We start from the raw sequence: 20920 nt of genomic DNA, 5'->3' as shown, positions 1-20920 counted from the left end.
CTCTCTAAACTATATTCCACACCATAACAATAAACATCATACTGGCTTTTTATCATAATGGAAGCACTCGAATACAGCATGAAATTAGCTAGTTATTATAATAGAGCTCCAAAATTCACAGCCAGTACTCAACATTACATCACTTGTTTACCAATGATTCCTCTTCAGTGAGGAACAACATCACAATAATTCACAAGTAATCTAAGTAATATAAGAAATATTTTCCATTTTCAAGGCTTAGCCTAAACCAGTATTAGGCCATAGTTAATTTAGGACATTTAAGTAATTTTTGTAAACATAGAAGCATTACTGGTGTGCATCTTAAGACAAAGCAAAGGCACTGATATGTTTTAAGATCAGTCAGTGCAAGTTTCTTCAGTTGAAACAGCTCAGATTTATATTTTAGTCTAGGACTAGGCTTAAACCATGTCTGTGAAACCGGGGGAAAGTGATCTATTGTTGCAGCAAACTGCCGGCTGTGTGCTCCCAGCCAGAATGCACCAGGTGAAGTTGATCTGTTGATTATCCTGGCAGTCATACAAACTCAGTGTAGAGCACCAGCAGAATGCAGCACTGGAAAGTGAACACTACAAACGCCTTGGACTGAAAAAAAACTCTTGTGCAGATTTAAACTGCTTACAATCAGTGGAGTAGCAGTCGGTGAGCTTTCATACTTTTCTCTTAAAATTTTTGGTAATGAATGTTTTGTTTAGTAGTCACAGTTCATTTATTAGAAATTTGGTATTTGCTGTAGGGTTTAATTTTAGCACTTTTATATGAGTTTTGGGTTGTGGATGAAGGTCTGATTTTTATTTATATTATTTATATTATTTATATTATATATATATATATATATATATATATATATATATATATATATATATATATAAAAATAAAAGGCAAATGTTTACAATCATTAAATCATCAATTTAAAAAACAGTGTGTTTACTGTACAAATATTTGAATATCTGCTGAATACTTACATGGTCTTCATTATTGTAATTTAAAATCAAGCATTTAATTTTTGTGTGTGCTAAATTCTGTTTTGTATTTGATTGCATCTACTTGTGCTCTTAAAGTGGTGGTTTTTCGTATTTGTGTTTACAGGTTTTTCACCTGACTGACTGAATGAACTGCTTCGAACTCTCAAAATAAAAAGGAGATCAAAAGTGTGGTCAATGAGTGAACTCCAGTTGAATTCTTCTTGTAGTGAGCCAAGTGGGAGAGCTCTGCACACTGAGAACCTTGCAAAACAGTGAGGATTCACTAAACATCTATCATTTCCAAACCATTCTAACTGATGCTTCTGATATGATCACAAATGTTTGCTATTTCAACTGAATCTGTAACAAAATAAAATAAAAATACATTTACAAAGCATGACACCACATGTACAACATTAACAAACTTAAGATGAACATAAGATAAGTAACGCTCAGTCCAGCTGACCTAAACCTGGCCAAATCTCACAGCAGGCCATCCTTAACTTTATTGTAAAATCAGATTTGCTTACTCCATATGATTAAATGGAACTCTATACCATCATGATAAAACTCTACATCATTAGAACAACAACTGTCATCATAGACACATACACTAACAGATGTTTTGTTTAAGAGCAAACAGTGGTTACAACTTTCATTAAATAAATCATCCACCACACACACACACACACACACACACACACACTCACAGATGGCTGGCATTGAGAACACATATAAACTATTCTGTTCATAAAGCTACTAAAAGATAAAATTATTTATTAATGTGAACAAACTTGCTTTTGTCTTCCTCAGTCCTCCACTTCCCTCAAAAATCTCCAAGCCTCGGAACATTTAACTGTAAAAGCTGTGTACTGAACGCTATTAGTCTAAGTGCTGATCCTGAATGCTGATTTCTCCCGGTTGCAAACCAGACTCTAAGGTATTCTGGGAGATCTGTTGGTGCAACGGTGGTCAAAACAGTAGCTCAAGCTATTACGGTCTCTGTTTTTTTTATTTTCATCTAATACTACATATATCTATGGACATTACTGGATGCAATTGCAATTATTTTTGGTGAGTTAGTGACTCATGCTGGTCCACAGTTCGGACAAGTTTATGTTCAGAACCTGAACCAACCTGTTTATCAACCCTGTTTTTGCTTTGTAAAAGTATTATTATTTTTAATATAATATAACCTGTGAACAGAAGTTCAGACTTCATGGATTTGTGATGGGAAGACTCGCTGTAACTTAATTCAAGTCATTTGGTGTTGACTTAGGCCAGGTCTTAAAATTGTAATAATATTTTCATGGACAAATTCCCTGTACATACAAATATGTATCATTTGATCATATTCCAAATTAAGAAACTATAAACTATAGAAATTACAAGCCACACAAACATAATTCAGGAGCAACACAAATGATTAGTTCACCTGAGTCCTTCGTTCATTTGTCACGTGACAGATCATAGATTCAGAAACATGGATGGATCTGATCTGACAGCAACAAACAGTAAAGTCCACTCACAACAAGAATGTTGACCATAAAAATAACTATATAAGTGTTCACATCAACATACCATAATGTTCTGTTTGCTTAAGCTCTTTAAAGGTGGGTGAAATCTGATTGGCTGTCAAAAAAAAAAAGATCTAAAAAAGTGATTCCAACAATATCATTCCTCACCCCCATGTCATCCAAGATGTCTTTTTGTCTTCAATCGCAAAGAAATGAATGGTGGCCATAAAGAAAATGACCAATCGTTTCACTAGAAAACACCCTAATTCCTCAGCTGCAGAGCCCTTAAAAGCTGCATTTAAACTCCAATTTGGACCTTAAGCCCGTTGGCCACCATTTAAGTCTTATTTCTGGGATTTTTTTTGAGAAAAATCCCAGAATGTTTTCCTCATGAACGTTAATTTCTTTGCAACTGACGAAAGAATTACATGAACATTTTGAATGACATTGGGGAGAGAGTAGATATTAGGATTATTTTTATTCTGTAAGTGAACTAATCGATTAATGTTATCAGGATATGCTTCCAGCGCTATACTAAGGTTATGGTTAATGTTATAGATAGACATTGACATTTTACAGTTTTAAAGTTAGTTATGCCCTCAACAATACTAATCAATAAAATCTTCAGAACTGACTGTGGGGCGGAGCTTGCGCTAAACTTGCACGGTAGCAGCAATGGAAGGTCAACCCACTGTAGAAATCAAAACCGCATTTTCGTACATGTCTAGAGTGTTACTATACTTATTGAAGTCCTTAATTGTTTATGTGTGTAAAAACTTTTTTTTTTCTTCAAATGAGCAAAACAAGTATAGAGCGAACCTCCTGCTAGGGAAGCGCACCGATACTTAAGGCTCGCGAACTTGAACTAAACGCGCGGACACTGAGCTCTCGCGCTGAACGGACAGCTTTGTTGATTCTGGGTTTTGCGCGTCGTTTTCTTTAAGTGTAGATGAGTTGTACAGTCTATGGCTGTAACTCGAAAAACACGGTTTGTATGTGCCTACCGTGTAGAGGACATATCAATTATCACTATTAGCCTAGCAGTAGCTCACTAAAACAAAGCGCAGCACTCACGTAACAGTTACACACAAAAGTGCAAGACACATTTTCATCACAAAAAGCATAAAAACGCTTCAGCTGCAGCAACCAACCATGTAAACAAAAAGTCAATGCACGTGAGATTGCATTATACCAAATGCTGTCATTTCTAACGGGTCCCAAAGTATGGTAATAATAACGTTTCAAACGTGGAGGTAACTTCGCTCTCATAAATTACTTCATCTGCCCCAATTCTGGCTTCCACGGATCTGCTGTAGACATGAACAAAGAAGATGGTCGTGCATATTAAAAGAGGATAAATCACACAACGCTTTATTTTCTGGGGAGTAAAGCCGTTCTTTCCCGGAGTTATAATGTCCGGACGGTCCCAATCCCTTCCCCCGCACACTTACGCCGTCTCTACAGCGCCATATTTGCAGCCATCACCGGAGCAACTATGTTTCCAGATCACAATCAGATGATACAGAGAAACAGCATCTCACCTTGGCGATCGCTCTCCTGTACCGCATCGCGGCCTGCTGGACGAGCGAGTGCACTTTAATGTTGCCATCTCCGCACGGAACCACGACCCGAGTTCTTCCAAAACACACCGTCACTTTCATAGCTCCAACTCTCCTTAGACCTTCCCGAATCCAAGGGAAACTCGGGATCAAAGGCTCCCGTGCTCTGGTGTCCAGAGCATTAATAATCTTTGGTTCAGCACCTCGGCGCCTCTGTGTAAGTTACGATCGGTAACCGTTCCGTTTCATCGCGGCGGGCGCTGTGTGGTGGTGAATGACCACCTGTTTAGTGTTTGGGATCTTCGTACGGGAACCGCGCTGGGATCAGTCGGTTCAGGAGCAAAGAAAACGGGCTTCTTGTGCCCTCTGGCGGAGGTAAACGCCACTGACGCAACGCGTGCGCTTTTGTACAAGTTTAGCTATACATGTGATCTTAAAGTCAAACTTATTTTACATTAACTGAAAGGTTCGTTTTTCATGTTTTTTACATTTCTTCACAGATATAGTATAATATGTGAATATCAACGGGATATCAAATAAAGGGTTAGGTTAGTTGGGTTAATTTAGGGGTCAAGGGTCATCACATTTATGATATGCAACAAGTCACAAAACTGACTGAGACCTGACTTGGACTCAAAATAAAGCCTTGCGTCTGCATGGGGAAAATATGTTCTCTAAATATTGTGACTTAGACTTGACGATGAAAGACTCGACAATAAATAATATAAATAATAGTAACATGGAAAATGGAAATTAATAAATGTAAAAATGAATATACATATTTAAAATGTAAAATTTAAAAATGGAAACCTATTTAAAACTGAAATTTCATTATTTGAAATGTAGTTAAAACAATGGTTAAAGCTCTTTATATCATGTTTTAAAATATAGTGAAATACAACAATAAAAATAATAATTTTAAATGCACTTTTTAAAGTGAATTAAAAAAAAATTGCCAGTTGCTTTTCTTTATTTTTTCTACCTATTGCTTTTTTTTCATTTTGTCAAATGCTTTACTTTATCCATCAGTTGAGTGGCATTGGATAGTTCACTTGTGGGTGCGTATAATTAACTCTCAACTCAGTTTTAAAACCCCATTTCTAAAATAATTTATTTATTCACATTTTTATGTTTGAAGCATTCAGTTAACAAAATATTCCTTAATTTTATTTCATGTTCTCTTATATTTACTTCTTATGTCAATTTAGCATGTGGGCATTAGCTTTCATGGCCAATTGTATGTACAGTACATGTAAGGCTAAATGTAGAGTCATATTTAGCTTTCTGCTTGTGTACTAAAATAGAAACATTGGGCAGTGAAACTGCACACGTACACTGAGGGAATGATGCAGATTAGTTCTACCCAGTTGAGTGAAGCTTTAGTGGAACAGCTGTAGGATTAGGTGCACATGCTTTGATCTAATGACCAGATGTTGGAGATCCATTACTGAAAAAAGGAGAGATCTCTTCTATCAACTTTCATGCCACAGTTAGTGAGTTGTCAGTGCAGGGTCAGCTCTCTGAGACGTTGTCTGCGTGTTAGAGCCATGAAGTTTTTTTGTTTTTTTTTAAACTGCAGGTAGTGTAATCTTTTAATCTTCTCATGAGCATTTTTGAACTGAAGTATCAGCTCAAAGAGTGGGATGAATCCCAGAGTCTACACTGACTCATCATTTATAGATGAGCATCTGCTTTTCACAAAGTCAGTGGTGTCCTCCTGACTGTTTCTCACTTGTAAGGAGTTGCTAGTATGCTTTCCAGTGTAAAAAAAATAGTTTCCAACAAATGCAATCAAGACTGACTTAAGAGATCTTTGCACAACATATGTGACATTGTGACCTCAAAGTGCCAGTCAGTAACAACAAACAACTAAAACTCTGCCTGAAATTAAAATAGCTAAATGATCACATAACATTCTATCTATCTATCTATCTATCTATCTATCTATCTATCTATCTATCTATCTATCTATCTATCTATCTATCTATCTATCTATCTATCTATCTATCTATCTACCTACCTACCTACCTACCTGTCTGTCTGTCTGTCTGTCTGTCTATCTATCTATCTATCTGCCCGCCTGCCTGCCTGCCTGCCTGCCTGTCTGTCTGTCTGTCTATCTATCTATCTATCTATCTACCTACCTACCTACCTACCTACCTGTCGGTCTGTCTGTCTGTCTGTCTGTCTGTCTGTCTGTCTGTTTATCTATCTATCTATCTATCTATCTATCTATCTATCTATCTATCTATCTATCTATCTATCTATCTATCTATCGTCTGTCTGTCTAACATCTGTCTGTATGTCTGTCGATCAGTCTCTATCAAACTACACATTTTATTACATCTGTATGATAAAGACTTCTATCGCAGGATGGCGCTATTTCATCAAACTTCTGTATTTCTAGTTGACTCAAATCTATTTAAGCTTATTTTTTAATAAATGAATCATGATGCATTTTTTATTTTGTTGGCTTTTTATTCTTTATTTATTTTAAAGTATAGCATTTCTATAAATCTTTTTTGTAAGTGTTGAACAGTCTGGAACACTTTTTATTATTAAAATTCGATTAACTATTAAACTGAAGTTGAAGCCTCAAACACATTAATGCATTTTGAAAACCAATTTGTTGATTAAATTGACTGTTCATGGCATTTGGTGAGTGACAGCGGCCCCTCAGCACCTAGGCACCGCCCACTATGTGTGTGTGTGTGCGTGTGTGTGTGTGTTGTCGAGGCCTCCGGCTGCATAGTCCACATTTCCCAGGCGCATCATCAGAGCTGACGTGGGCTCTACGTGTGCAGTGAGTCGGGCTTCCTCTCCACCCGTAACGAGTGACGAGACTCTACGTAAAACTCGGGTAAGTTATTGCTGGCATGTCGATCTGCCGCCACCCGCCAGAGAGGATCTAGAGATGAGCGCACAAAAACGAACATGTAGCTTCTGTTAAATTAGTTTCTCAGTGTAATATGTGCAGCGAGGCGAAGAAGCTGTCTGGGACGCGGTTCCTGCTGTGACCTGCATTAAACTAGGCTACTGTTGACAAGAAAATAAACCATCGAATAACGAAAAGCGCGCAGATTTCATATTCTGAGTGTTTAAAAATAATAATCAGAGTTACTCTGAAATATAATATAAGTAACAAAGCGACAAGGTCAAGTTAAATGCAGTGTAACTTAGGAGATATTAAAAATGCATTGAGGCTGTGTGGAATGACGCAGCTTGGTCCAGGACTATGCAAATAAATACAGTAAGGTTAGACAGCTTGCCCAAAGAGCCTAAAAACTGTGCAAGTTGCTTTACTCTCCGGTGTTTATTTATCAACCCATGAATGTTGCAGTTATGTATGTCATATCCTCTTGCCACAGTTTGCTGTTGCATAAGCGCAAGCTGTTTAAAGTTTGCGCGCGTTTGTTCTATCAGTCCAGCGAGGGAACAGAAGTTAAGCGAGCACTGACGTAAAACACCCTTAAATTAACACTGGAAGGAATAATCTCAGAATGCTAAAGCAATGGAGTAAAATATGTTTCCTCATATTTCCTTATAAGTTTGTGCACTCACTGTGGCCAAGAACCGTTCAGAAAGAATGAGGAAGTGCTCGCGGCCGTTACAGCTCGCTGTTTTTGCGCGCGCACAATTTTTGATAATAATAAACCAAACCAGTATTGTATTCTACATTATTTCTTTTTTTTTAATTCATTACTTTTTCACACTCTGTAAGATGATGCCTGCTAAAAATAGTGAAGTATAGTATAGAAATTAATTAATTTATTTATTTTGATAAGTTTCTCTCACTTATTTAAATCCAATTAATAAATAGTATTAGAGCGTTGTCATGCATTTTTCATAAGGTTAGGGAAAGCCTTATAACATGAGGGTAAACTCGCCCATTTACACTGTCAGAAGATGAAAACCTCCACTGTGCAAAAGAAGAAACTGCTTCACAAGTTTCACAAATGCATGAACATTTCAACACGAGTACTCACAAACGCAGAACTTCACATTTTGAACCATTAGATTGGATTGAAAATAATGGATTGTTATGTGAAATGCATTTGGCTGTTTAAAATCTTGTGACATGTGACTCTGCAGAGCGCTGACTGTGCATTTCCTGTCTGCTCTGTTGCCAGGCCGATCTCCATGGAAACTGCAACCATAGCGCAACAGGAAACCAATGCAACTGAGAAAGTAACAAGTGAGGTACAGTCAGACTCTGATCCACTCGCACAGCTCCAAGCCTTACACAGATATAACACCTGTTACCATATATAACCATATATACAATACCACACTGTATATAAACAGCCTGTTACAGATCATGCCACACTGAAACACAAATTCTTGATAAAATGTGTCAAAATCTTATTTACAGATACTATTACACATTCCAATCCTTAGAACAAAGTGCTGAGGTGGTACAATGGTACAGTGATGCTGGGTTTCAGTTTCTGCTATGAGATGGTTTGATTATTGTATTCAGATAACACAGGATTTATGTGGAACTTCAGGTTACTTAAAATGGTAGTGGATGTAAATATCCATAACATCATAATAATAATGGTATTACCCATAAAAAAAACATACTATTATTATGAGACTTTGTCTAAAAACATGGTTATACCATGGTACTTGATGTGTGGTTTAAGACTGAAATATTCACAGATTAAATATTAAAAAAGAGTTCAATAGCCTTGTGGGCTGTACACCAACATATAACGTTGTTGCACTTCGGGCCTCCTTAGTTCGAGTCCCGGCACATGGATCTCTCCCGATACTGCCCCGGCTCCCTATCTCCCACTTCACTTCTCTTCTAAAACACTGTCCTATTGAATCAAAATGTGACTTTATTGTTTTAAATGGAAGTGTTATTTTAGTATTATTTATTGACTATTAAATTATTAATTACCGTAATCATTTGAGTTAGTTTTTATTTTTGTTTAATAATAATTTATATTTAATAAATTATATTGTTCATTTAAATTCTAGTAAGAATTTTTTAATGTGCTTTAGCTATTTAATTTTTTACATTTTTAAAAATATTTTATTTAATATTTTAATCTTTATTTTTATTGCCGTTTTAGTTATTTTAGTACTTCTACTTCTATTTATTTTAGGTTAGTTTCCAACAGTGTATTTTAGTATCATTAAAATGCTATTTAAGTTTTAATTAGTTTAAGTCATTTTTTTTATATTAATTAAATTTTTTGTTAAACCTCCAGTAATTTTTATTTTTTATTTTGTCTTTTTTATTTTTATATAATGTATTTATGTTGTTTATTAGTTTTATTAATATTGAAAATTACTTTAGTACCTCAAGGTAAACGTGAATTTTTTTCCTTGGCAATGAGCTGAAATAAAATGATTTTTAATATTTTATTTTATATTATTATATTTGATTATTTTATCAGTTAACATTTATTTGTTCAAGAAATGACAATTTATTTCATTTATCAGTTTTAATTTTAGTTTCAGTTTGTTTAAATTTAAGCTTTTTATCAAATATGTATTAAGTTTTATGTTATTTCAGCTTTATTTCAATTCATTTTGAAAATGAAATTTGGACAGTTTTAGTTAACAATAAAAATACTGGGCTAAATAGTGTCAGACATTTTTTACTGTCTCTGTCTCTGTCTCTCTCTCAGGTGAATGAGGGTGTGTCTGTGGGGTCATTACCTGATGGACAGACACTACAGGTGCAGGAAGTCATTCAGAGCACACAGCCCTCTGTTATCCAATCACCTCAGATAAAAACTGTGCAGGTACACACATACAGGTTTTTTGTGTATAGATGTAAGGGATTTGTAAAGGACTATTCCAAATACAAATCTTAGTAAAAGTTACCGTTTCTAAAGTCCACTCTTATTAAACCAAAACGTGTGCTGATATGTGAGCGATTGAAGCACAATCCTGTTATTCATTTACCTGTTCCTTCACTTGGAGAGACTGACCAATCACATTGCAGTAGTTAGAGCTGTAGCCAATCGCAGGCCGTTTTAACTCATCCTGAGATCAATGGGATGAAGGAAAAGCAGATTGACATAGTTACAAGAAGAGTGAGAGTAGCTGTATGGAGCAATAATGAGATTTGAGTAACGGGAGAGTCAATGCATCGGATCTTGTTGGTCACACGCACACACAAAGGTCACGTCAGACAAAACAAATCTGCTCAGGAGGCAAAGACTCATGGTCACTGGCACAGTGGTTATCTCAAGAGAAATCCATTTTCTTATGCATGCATTGTTTTTAAATAAATATTTATGAACTCTTGTGTCACTTCAAACTCATATGACTTTTTTTCTGTCATCAGTACTGTATATCCCAAAATATATATAAAAAAAAAATGTCCTGTACATTAAAGCCTTGGCAAAAAAGCAGTCTATATAGCTGTTATTTGCTGATAATTTCCCCCTTCACTAGTGCTTTTAAAATCTTTTAAAGGCTCATTTGGAATGAAGACGTGCATATGTGTGTTTGGATGTTTTTAGGTAGTTGTTGATACTGGTGGAACGGGTTCAAACCCATCAGATCCTCAGAAGAGAAGGGAGATTCTGTCCAGACGACCATCTTACAGGTGAGATCAGTTCTTGAGCGACATTTTTGCAATATTTGTGGACTAGTATTATAGTATTATATATATAGTATTTTTTATATTTTGAATTACCTTGTATTTTATGTATCTTCAGGTTCTTCATCTACTGTAGTTGCCAAGACAACCTTTCTAATATTATATCACATAGTATTTTATTTCATTTTAGCGTTCTTTTATTTACTGAAAATGATTCGTTTTAATAGTTTAAGTTAACCATAGCATGACCTCATGACCTGACATCATTCTTATCATCCCTGCATTTAACAACAAAATACTCCGAATCCAGTAATTCCCAGAAATCCATACACCATAAGCACACAATATTTTTTTGACAGAATTTCCTGAAATTTAGCGACATATTCTGATAGATACATATGCATTTTCAGGAAAATTTTGAATGAGTTGTCATCAGATGTACGTGCCGTGCCAAAGATAGAGGAAGAGGAGAAAGTGGAAGAAGAAACCCTGGCCACTTCCAGTGTTGCTACAGTGATGTCATCATCTTCAATCTACCAGACCAGCTCCGGGCAATACAGTACGCCTGAGTTCATCTCTCATAAACTATTATGTGTTTGTGCAGCATGAAATGTGAATTACCCTTAAAAAAAGAGGGGTTTTGTTGTTTATCAGCCCATTCTTACGAAATACCAATATATATTTGATGCTGCACAAATGTTTTCCAAATGAACTAAACCCTTATCATGTGTTATAGCAGGTGTTTGGGACTATTCAAGACTAACTCTTTTGTGTCTGTACAGTTGCAATCACTCAGGGTGGAGCGATACAGCTGGCTGGCCCTGGAGGAGAGGCCCTGCAGGGGGTTCAGGCTCTGACTCTTCCCAGCCCCACCACACCGCAGTCTGGGGCCACTATCCTGCAGTACGGCTCCCAGCCTGGAGACCCCGGCCAACAGCTACTGCTGACCTCTGGACAGGTGCTCGTTCAGGGTAAGACACTTGAACTTTTATTAACTTTTTGTTTGTTTGTTTCTGAAGTCAAGCAGGAAGAGGTTAATTCTATTTTTTTTTGCTGATGAAGGACACTGAACTGTAAGTTGCATTGTGGGAAACTTGTTAGACTTGTTTTATTATGTGCTGAAGTTGCATACTTTGCAGTAAATGCAGTAAAAAAAAATTTGTGATGTGACATTGATAAACTACGACTGAAAATCTCCTTGATTTGCAAAGATAAGGATAAAGACTTACTATTTCTGGGAAATCCAACTTTTAATATGAGCTTTGAATAATACCTTTGATATCTATAATAATAATTGTACCCTGATACCCTGGTACAGTCTTTGTGCTGAATATTGCAAAAATCATTTTCTTAATCAATATTTTGGTCCTGTTTTTCAGTAAAATATCTAAACATCCTTGTGATATTTCAAATATTTTTAATTATCTGTTTGCTCTTACGCTGTGGGCAAACAGTTTTTTGCTTGTTATATAAGCATAAATCTAACGTACAAATGTTACATTTAGTGAGGTAGTTTTTATATAAATTAGGTACAACCGATGTGTGTTTTTAAGAGCGGATGTCCACAATTATTACAGATCAAGCAGACCGATAAACCGGTGTAAAAATGAAAATTAATGTCAAAATTAAGAATAGCAAATGCTTTGACAAAAACTTTCTTTAAATGCTTTTAGATAGTTTTATTGGCAAATCAGTTGTAATAAGGACAATACAGATAACCATAAAATGCTTAATATTGCCGCCGATAATCGGTCGAGCCCTAATACAAATATAAATATAGTACTTAATTATTTAGTAATATTTAATTCATATAATATGTAATATTATAAAGTATAATATTTGTAATTGTTTTAATATTTAGGAATTTATACTAATATAAATGTATGTTTTTTTATGTACATATGCATTTATGAATAAATAATATGCAATAATATAATGTGTAGTATTTTACTGCAAACAAAACAGTATACTAAAAAAGACAGTGTGTTTCAAATTATTTCAGTCCTAATAAAACCGATATGAATTAAATATATATTTGGAGTTATGTATGTTAACAGTGTTATAGAATAGCTGATATTTCTGTGTGTGTGTGTGTGTGTGTGCCATTTCAATTGTTATGCCTGTGTTAGTGTTATGAGGTGAAATGGGCACAGTATCCTTTTGTTTGTGCCGAAATGCTTTTGCGTCATCATGATCTAAAAATACACCAAGCTCAACAACTTCTCCCTCCTTCTTCTCTTCTATTCTATTCTCTTCTCTTTTTCTACTATGAACCTAAATATTAAAATTTCATGCAGTTCCACAGTTTGTTAGATGTCGGTTTTAATTTCCCTCAGGTCACGAATTTAAGCATGGATGTTTAATTACAAAGCAAGTGTCTTCTTACACACACACACACACATACACACACACACACACACACATGTGGGGAGGGCATTCTCCAGAGACATTGTGTTATTTCCCTGTGAGACTGCCGTGATGTCATAGTGATGTCAATGCTCTTAATAGTAATCTGATAGAGAGAGGGAGAGGGAGGGAGAGAGAGAGAGAGAGAAAGAGGGAGGCAGGATCACAGGCAAAACACTTAACAGTGTCACAACTTAAACTAAGACAGTCAAAAAGAGTGAATGAGAGAGAAACTCACTCAGCCAGCTGGAAGGAAGAGAAGGCTTTAAGAGGAAATAAAGAGGAAACATAGAAGATAGTGCTCAAAAACAATTACCACTGGATTATTTCAGCATAGAGATGGCAGTGACTGGGGAAGAGACGGAGTCAGGTGAGTCTATGTGTGTGTGTGTGTGTGTTTTTAAGAGAAAAGCAAGTGCAATGCTAATGTATTTATTTATGTTTTATGCATTCCTGAAGTTTTGTAGGTTTTTATTTGATAAATAAGCTAGTAGCAGCTAAAGATGAAAAAAAGGAGAATTTCTTTGTGTTGTTGTTTTTTATGAATATGGAACATTTGGTTTAGTTGCAGTTTTAGTTACTTTACACTTTTTTCTTTTATTAGCCATTTTTAAATGATCCTGCAATCTCTCAATTAATATGAGTTCATATATTAATAATGCACGTATAATAATAAGTATAATTTTTAAAGTAGTAATTATATTATTATAAAGATTATAAAATATGTAATATATTAATGACAATAATTATGATTATGAATTTTTTTTTTTTTTGAGTATTGGTTGTCCCTGCAGAAAATGTCAGCAGTTTCAAAAGTAATGTAGTTAACAAAATAACAATAGGCTGTAATAATTAAAATACAGCGAATATTACTGTTAATAAGTGTTTGTTGAAGTGTTTGGTTCCTGCAGTGCTGATAAAAAGTTTTATCATGTGCAAAAGTTTATAAGCATTCTGAGAAAATCAGTCTACAGACAGTGGAAGAATGACATGTTTTTGTGCTTCTTTTGGTTGATTCCTTTTATGTGGCTGAAACTTTATTCTCAGTCATAAACACACTCATTGACATTTTGTGTTTTACGAAATCAGGCTGCCAAATCTGCCTGTTTATTCACACTCATGAATCATTGAGAGAGAGAGAGAGAGAGAGAGAGAGAAAGAAGCAGCGAGAGAATGAGAAGCGGGAGTGTGGGGGGGGGGGGGGGTTGGGTTGGCTTTCTGTTTGACGTCAGTCTGTTTCCTGGAAGCCGTCCGAAGCTGAGACGGAGAGAGAGGGAGAGGCGGAGAGAGCGAGGGAGTCGGGTGGGGGTTGGGGCAACGACGCATGTGGTGACGTCAGCATTTTGTCACATTGTCTGATAACAAACGCGCACACACACATCATATCCAGTTTGCTGAAGGACATTTACTGCTGGGAACTTGTACAGTACCAGCAACTTTTTTGTTGTAGCCTTATTAATTGTGTTCTTTCAGTGTTGCTTAAGGTGTTTTTAATGTTGTGTCGATGGGTGGATGTGAAGTCTTTTATGTAACTGCTTGTTGATATTGTTTAGAATTTATTGCATAAACTAATTAATCCAAATGGACCTGCTTTTTAAGACTGGTAACAATAGAAATCACAGCTGATTGGTTAGATTCAGTGTTATGTGCCTTTTTATTGGTCAGATGAAATATTCCTGGTCAATGGATAATTTTCAGTAAGTGTCTTTCTTCACTAGTTTAGCACTAAACAGAACTGCAATAAATAAATACAATTAAATAGAATAATATATGCTATTTACTCAGAATAATAACTTAAATAGACACTGTTCCCATATGATTATATATTTATTTTTGCAATTCTGGGGGGAAAAAAGTAAAAAATATATATAATTTTTTATATAATTGATAAACATTTGATATACTTTTTTTTTCAGAATTGCAAAAATAATGATAATTTTTTATCCTATTTTAAAAACTTAACCCTGTGGACTTTTCAGAAATAATAGTAATAATACATTTAATGAATAAAATTAAATTTTTTCAATGTCTTAGCACAAGTATATATATATCACCTCTGATCTTAAGACAGAGACGTTAAGACAAAAAATATTGTTTGTTACACCTTTGACCACCAAAATTGTGTAAATTTTTTACAGCAATTATTACATTTTATGGAGGGTTAATTTATAAATAAAGTACTGTTCATTTTCATTTCTGATGGATTAATTACTATGTAGACGTGATCATTAACTATGATTAATTAAAATGTTATCCATTTATCTGTTAAATAATTCATTTGGGTATTCATTTGTGCATGTAGCTGCCACAGGAGACATGCCAGCATATCAGATCCGCTCCCCATCGTCAGGGTTACCACCAGGCGTTGTTATGGCAGCCTCACCGGGGACGATGCATATCCCACAGCAGCACGCAGAGGAGGCCACACGAAAGAGAGAAGTCCGCCTCATGAAGAACAGGTACCCACACATCTGAGTCTCAGTGATTCCTGTGTGTATGCTAATGTGCATGTTCATGTTTGACCTTTTATTTGTGTTTCATAGGGAGGCGGCGCGCGAGTGTCGCAAAAAGAAGAAAGAATACGTGAAGTGCTTGGAGAATCGTGTTGCTGTGCTGGAAAACCAGAATAAGACTCTTATAGAGGAGCTTAAAGCTCTCAAAGACATCTACTGCCACAAATCAGAATAACCCTCACAAACACTGTGCAAGGACTGTGTGATTTACACACTACCTTTCTCTTCTCTTCTTCTGTTGCATCACCTGGATTTGAGCGTTTTTGTTTATTTGTTTGGCCAAATGTTTTTATAAGAAGTTGCTAATGTTGCTTTGAGGATGCTCCTCACACACACACACACACACACACAAACTATTTCAAACATTTCTCTGTGTTAAAAAAAAATGGAACTCTTCATTGATTATGTGGAAAAATGTGTTTTCCTTTTTTTAGGTTGAAATCAGAACAAGCAAAGTAAATGGAATAAGCAGCCATGTTAACTGGCTACACACTGCACACATAAGCGGCATGTTCAGCATTTTTGGTATGCACATAATTTAGCAGGAAATGTGTGGAAAATACACTTTCTGTTTCAGTTAATCTGACTAAATCCAGGCAAGTTAACCCATTTATATAGCTACACGTTGTGTTTTGGACATACAGTAAATTGGGTCCTTTTTCTCATGTATATTATATTTCAATCAAGTATGTACATTTCAATATGCATTTTATAATTTGTGGTTAATAAAGAAAATACTTAAATGTAGTACCCCAGAAATCACTATATTTTTAGTATCGAGTCACAGTTTTAGTTAATGCTGTTTACTGTGCAGTGTGAAAAGCCAAATTGTTAAAACACAACATTTTCCATTGATTTTGTTTTTATGTAGATGTAACAATGTAACAGTGACCTAAAACTTCACCAAGTAACGTGACATAATGTTGACGATTTCATAATGTTGATGTAAGGGATAGTTCACTCAAAAATGTACACTTTGTATGCTATATGTATTTCTTTCTTCTGTGGTACACAAAAGATTTTAAAAACTTTATCGTTTTTTTTTTTTTTTTTTTTGACCATATAGTATAACACAGTGGAGGGCAGTACTGTCTTACATTGTGTAGACAAAACCAGTTCTTCAAAATATCTTCTTTTGTTTTCTGCAGAAGAAAGTCGAGATTTGGAATTACATGAGGATGAGTAAATGATGAGAATGTTAATTTTTGGGTGAACTGTCCCTTTAAGACTACTCTTAACTCCCTTTATTATTATTACAGATTTATTCATGTAGTACTCTTTTATTCAATCTGTAGAATAAGCACACCTCTGTTAATTGCCTCAATTGGCTGTAAAATGAAGTTTTCAACATTAATATTTTGTTAAAATATGTTTTACTATACCATCTCAACATGCAGAAACAAACTATAAATAAGCCATTTGAAGTTTGATTGCTCTGTTTGTTAGAGAATACCAATATAGCAACACTTACTCAACCAATGGAGTGATTTTGAGGCGGAGCTATCTGTTAGTTTAACCAATGAAAGATGGGGGAGTGCTCTGGAAACCTGTTTGAACGTTTGTTATTTTTGCAAATCCATTTTTGGAAGCTAGAGGCAGATACATTACTCTTGAGCATCAATGTTTTGTGTATTTGTGCTCTAATTCATATAAGATACATGACTTTTGCATGAACAAAGGAAAACGGTGTAACATGATGAACTGTGAACACGTTACTTAGGTGAATGTCACAAATGTTGCTTTTTATCTAATATTGTATATTATTTTAAATCTCAGCAATTAATTTGTCTTAGTTTATAATCGTAGAAGATAATTATGAAAGAAAGGAAGCTTTTGTGAGTAATTAGAGTGCAATTATGCTAAATTAGTGGCATTAACTGAACAGAATTCCTCATATTTCAGCTGCTGAGATGCCGGTGTGCATTTGTGTCTTCTGTTTCTCAGACAGTGCTAGTCATCATGACTCTATCTTCACTTACAACCAAACAAGTTTATGTTTCAATTAAGTACTATTCTGTGTAGTCAGAAAATGGATTTGGTTTAATATTTAAAGAGCTTATGTTTTCAATTAATTTCTAGATTGATGTTAATATAACATCCCTGCCCTTCTTTGACACTGTACAGAGTGCTGACATCTATTTTTAATAAAATATTTTTGTAAATGTAGCCTATATACTTGGTCAGGACTGTATTTTGAGAAGCACTATTAATTGTGTATGCTTGTACCTAAAAAATTGTGGAGAAATGTGCTAAAGCTGACAAAACCTCACCTTCGGGGACATGCTCATTTGTTAAAAAAATATATAATAAATAAAGAAAAAATATTCAAAATGAGGTTATTATAAATGAAGAAAATTTCTTTTAGGTGTGGGTTAAGGTTTGGCTGTGGTATTTAGAGCTGTAACTAATGTAAGTCTATGAAATGTCCCCAAATTGCTAAGTTTTTCCACTTAAAAAAAGAAAGTTACATGTAACAAATCATGCCACTGACCTTTAAGAATTTGTTTCATCTCTGAATTTTGCGCTTTTTCTCAAGTATCAGCATTAAATGCTTCAAATGATCTCCAGGCCTAGTTAGGCTGGTCTGTTGGCTGTTTTAGATGGGCTTTTTACCACTTTTCAAAATGTTAAGCTGGAAGATCATCTTGCTAACCAGCTAAACAACATGAACACCAACTGTGAGACCAGTTTAAATCACATAAAACCAGGAAAGCGACATGTGTTGAATACTGCGTATTATAATACAATACAATACATTCGAGCTGTTTTTATTTTTGTAATCAGAAAGAATATATTTTCTGTGTTTAAATGATCCTAGAGGAGTGTGCCTAGTGTGCTATGTGCTGTATCACGCGTTTGGCACAAACAGACAGACATGGAAAATTCCACAATGTGTGAGAGCGCCCTCTGGTGGAACACCACAGCTCGCAAACGGTTTCTGTTCCACACTCATATTATAGATCAGTGACCACACTGCCATCTAGTGGACGTTCAACAGCAAGTGCTTAAAAAATATTTTTATGTTACTAGTAGGCTACTTATTATTTAATTAAAAGTGCGTAATCCAAATATCAGTAGCATCATTGTAAAATATTGATACATTTAAAATCGCAGTTGTGATCTTTTATCATTTACAATGTCAAATCCAATTTTTCAAACCCTATTTCATAAACTTTCGCGTCACGTGAATTCGTAAGATCAATCAAAACGTCACAACGAAACCTCTCGGTACAGAAATTTAAAAACATGGATCACATTAAAAGGATGTTATTTGCTTTTTTGAAAAACCAAATCAAATCTTTTGAATCAACTGTTAAATTTCATATCATTGTGGCAAAATTCTATTTCAACAAACAAAGATTACTTAAGAAAATACCTACTTTTATAGATTTCTTATGTTGAAGTAGAACATCTGATCAAATCACTAAGAGTAATTAATAAAATATATATATATATATATATATATATATATTTCTTTTTTTGAGGAGATATGAGATCTTTCATGTCCGTGATTAATACTTGTTTTTGTGTTTTTTTTTAATCCTCTTTTCTTTATTTGGTCTGTTCCTGTCTTTTTTATGGTTTAAAAATGCTTTTTAAATGTTTATTTATCTTTAACCAGGGCTGAGTTCAGCCCCGACAAAACGTTGCACTACGTTTTTTAAACAGAAACGGTGAGGCGTTGAACCGCGTTGAACGAGAAGGGTCTGTCTGCAGACTGCAAGACGGGGGCATAACTGGAAGTGGGCGTAACTTGAAGTAGGAGGCGTAACTTGAAGTTGTTCAAATCACACAGAACCACGCGAGATTTTGTCGGGATGCGTTCGAAACCGCATACCCTTTAATTAGGCATTTTTGTCAATAAGTACAATAAATAAACGTTTTGATTGATCTAAAGAGTATACTCTACAGCCTAAATGCATATGTATGAAGTATGAATGCAATTTGTATATCATCATCCGCTATGCTGATCATGTGACCTACAAAGTTAAAACAAGCACAAAAACGTAAAAGATATAAGTGACAGGTTTAATTAATGTATTTGTAAGTATCTTGATAATGAAGAACATTGCCCATGTTGTAGTCTTGTTGCAGAAACGGCTACCTTTTTATTTTGTGATTGTAGTATAGCCAGTACTGTTGATTTTAATTTTTTATAACTAATCACTAATGTGATCAAGTATTATCCTTAAAGCATTTTTTTATTATTAGAAAACACAAAATTGTTATCTCTTGAATACTTTTTTCAATTATTTTACGTGAAAAATGTTTTTCTTGTATAGTATCTCATACTATGATGAAAACATGATTTTTATTTTATTTACTGTTTTATGGCATTATAATTGTTTATTGTTAGATACAAACGTCTTACCATGATCTTTTATGTAATAATTTGGCAATAATAATAAAAAAGAGGATTAGGTGCACTAACTCCTCACAGCGACTCTGCAATATCTGCACAAAGGGTACGTCGATCAGCTGCTAGAAGATCTCACCTTTGGAGAAGACTGTTGATTTGATACTCTAAAAATGTAGTATTACTACCTGAAAATTAACATTACCCCATAATGAATTGCATATTTTGCCCACCCCATCACTTACATGCAAAAATAACAATAAATGCCAACCAATAATTATATAAGTTTTTTTAAATTACATTTTAGTAAAAGAAGCAAAATGTATTTTCTTTTGTGACACAGCTATACATGACTATATACAAGTTAAACAAATGCAGTCGATGTGAATACATCAATTTTCAGTCAAGCAATACATGAAATAAAATATTTATATTTTATTTACGGAGAACAAAAACATGTCTAAATTATTAAAACAATGTATAAAAGTTAGCATCACAATAAATGCATACATGTACAAGTCAACAACACATGAAACAAAGCTTCATACAAACTTAATGTTCTAACAATCATGTATTTACAGATGGTGAACCCAACATCCTCTTGCGATCTGAACAATCTCACTCTTCTCAACGGGGATGTCGTTGAGCAACAGGATGAGGAAGACCATGATGACGGCTCTCTGAACCACACAACCTTGAAGCTAGAGCAGGGGAACACAGGGGTATTCGAACTGAGGATGAAAACACCACAGCAGCATCTGGTCCTGATGAGACAGTAAAGGGCAGGTGGAGTGAGGGAGCGTCTCATCTGTGACTCTCGATCATTTCCAGGATGATGCTGTGGTATTCTCCATCCTCAGTGCACACACCAGTCTACAGACATTTTCATGTCCTACAAAAATATACACAATACAAAAAGTCATTACATCATTCTTTTGTTTCAGGTTTTCCCTTTTTTTCACCTTTCCTTGCAGGTCCTGCTCCACCACAAAAGATCTGCAGCAAATGCACATAAATCAA

The 20920-nt window shown here is 34.9% G+C and overlaps 2 protein-coding genes and 1 long non-coding RNA gene across 8 annotated transcripts in view; 2 read left to right on the top strand and 1 right to left on the bottom strand.

Moving 5' to 3' along the window:
* The window catches only part of LOC127934521 (partitioning defective 3 homolog), a 93943-nt gene extending 89521 nt beyond the window's left edge, over positions 1–4422 (bottom strand). For both annotated transcript variants that reach the window (XM_052531966.1, XM_052531974.1), the window contains exon 1: positions 4042–4422. In XM_052531966.1, coding sequence (XP_052387926.1) covers positions 4042–4161 — 120 coding nt within the window. In that variant the 5' untranslated portion in view covers positions 4162–4422. The remainder of the gene's footprint in view (positions 1–4041) is intronic.
* LOC127934654 (uncharacterized) lies at positions 537–1174 on the top strand. Its single transcript, XR_008147871.1, has 2 exons — positions 537–660; positions 1108–1174. It is a non-coding gene; the product is annotated as an uncharacterized LOC127934654 (long non-coding RNA).
* A 2335-nt stretch (positions 4423–6757) lies between the features above and the next one.
* On the top strand, positions 6758–17714 carry LOC127934620 (cAMP-responsive element modulator). Of its 5 annotated transcripts, none has more exons than XM_052532120.1 (8): positions 6758–6919; positions 8190–8259; positions 9702–9818; positions 10545–10630; positions 11035–11183; positions 11407–11595; positions 15333–15489; positions 15574–17714. In XM_052532120.1, exons 2-8 carry the CDS (start codon positions 8200–8202, stop codon positions 15716–15718), a joined length of 903 nt encoding a protein of 300 aa, XP_052388080.1. In that variant the 5' UTR covers positions 6758–6919; positions 8190–8199; the 3' UTR covers positions 15719–17714. The 5 variants fall into 5 exon arrangements, with proteins under 5 accessions (XP_052388080.1, XP_052388082.1, XP_052388081.1 ...); XM_052532121.1 differs by having other exon boundaries at positions 6789–6919; positions 8152–8259; XM_052532122.1 differs by lacking the exon at positions 9702–9818 and having other exon boundaries at positions 6759–6919.
* The last annotated feature ends 3206 nt before the right edge of the window (positions 17715–20920 follow it).

The sequence above is a fragment of the Carassius gibelio genome, chromosome A2, assembly GCF_023724105.1.
Source record: "Carassius gibelio isolate Cgi1373 ecotype wild population from Czech Republic chromosome A2, carGib1.2-hapl.c, whole genome shotgun sequence".
Taxonomy (NCBI): Eukaryota; Metazoa; Chordata; class Actinopteri; order Cypriniformes; family Cyprinidae; genus Carassius; species Carassius gibelio.
The sequence above is the reverse complement of the archived record's forward strand: the minus strand, read 5'-3'. Positions and strand labels throughout refer to the sequence as shown.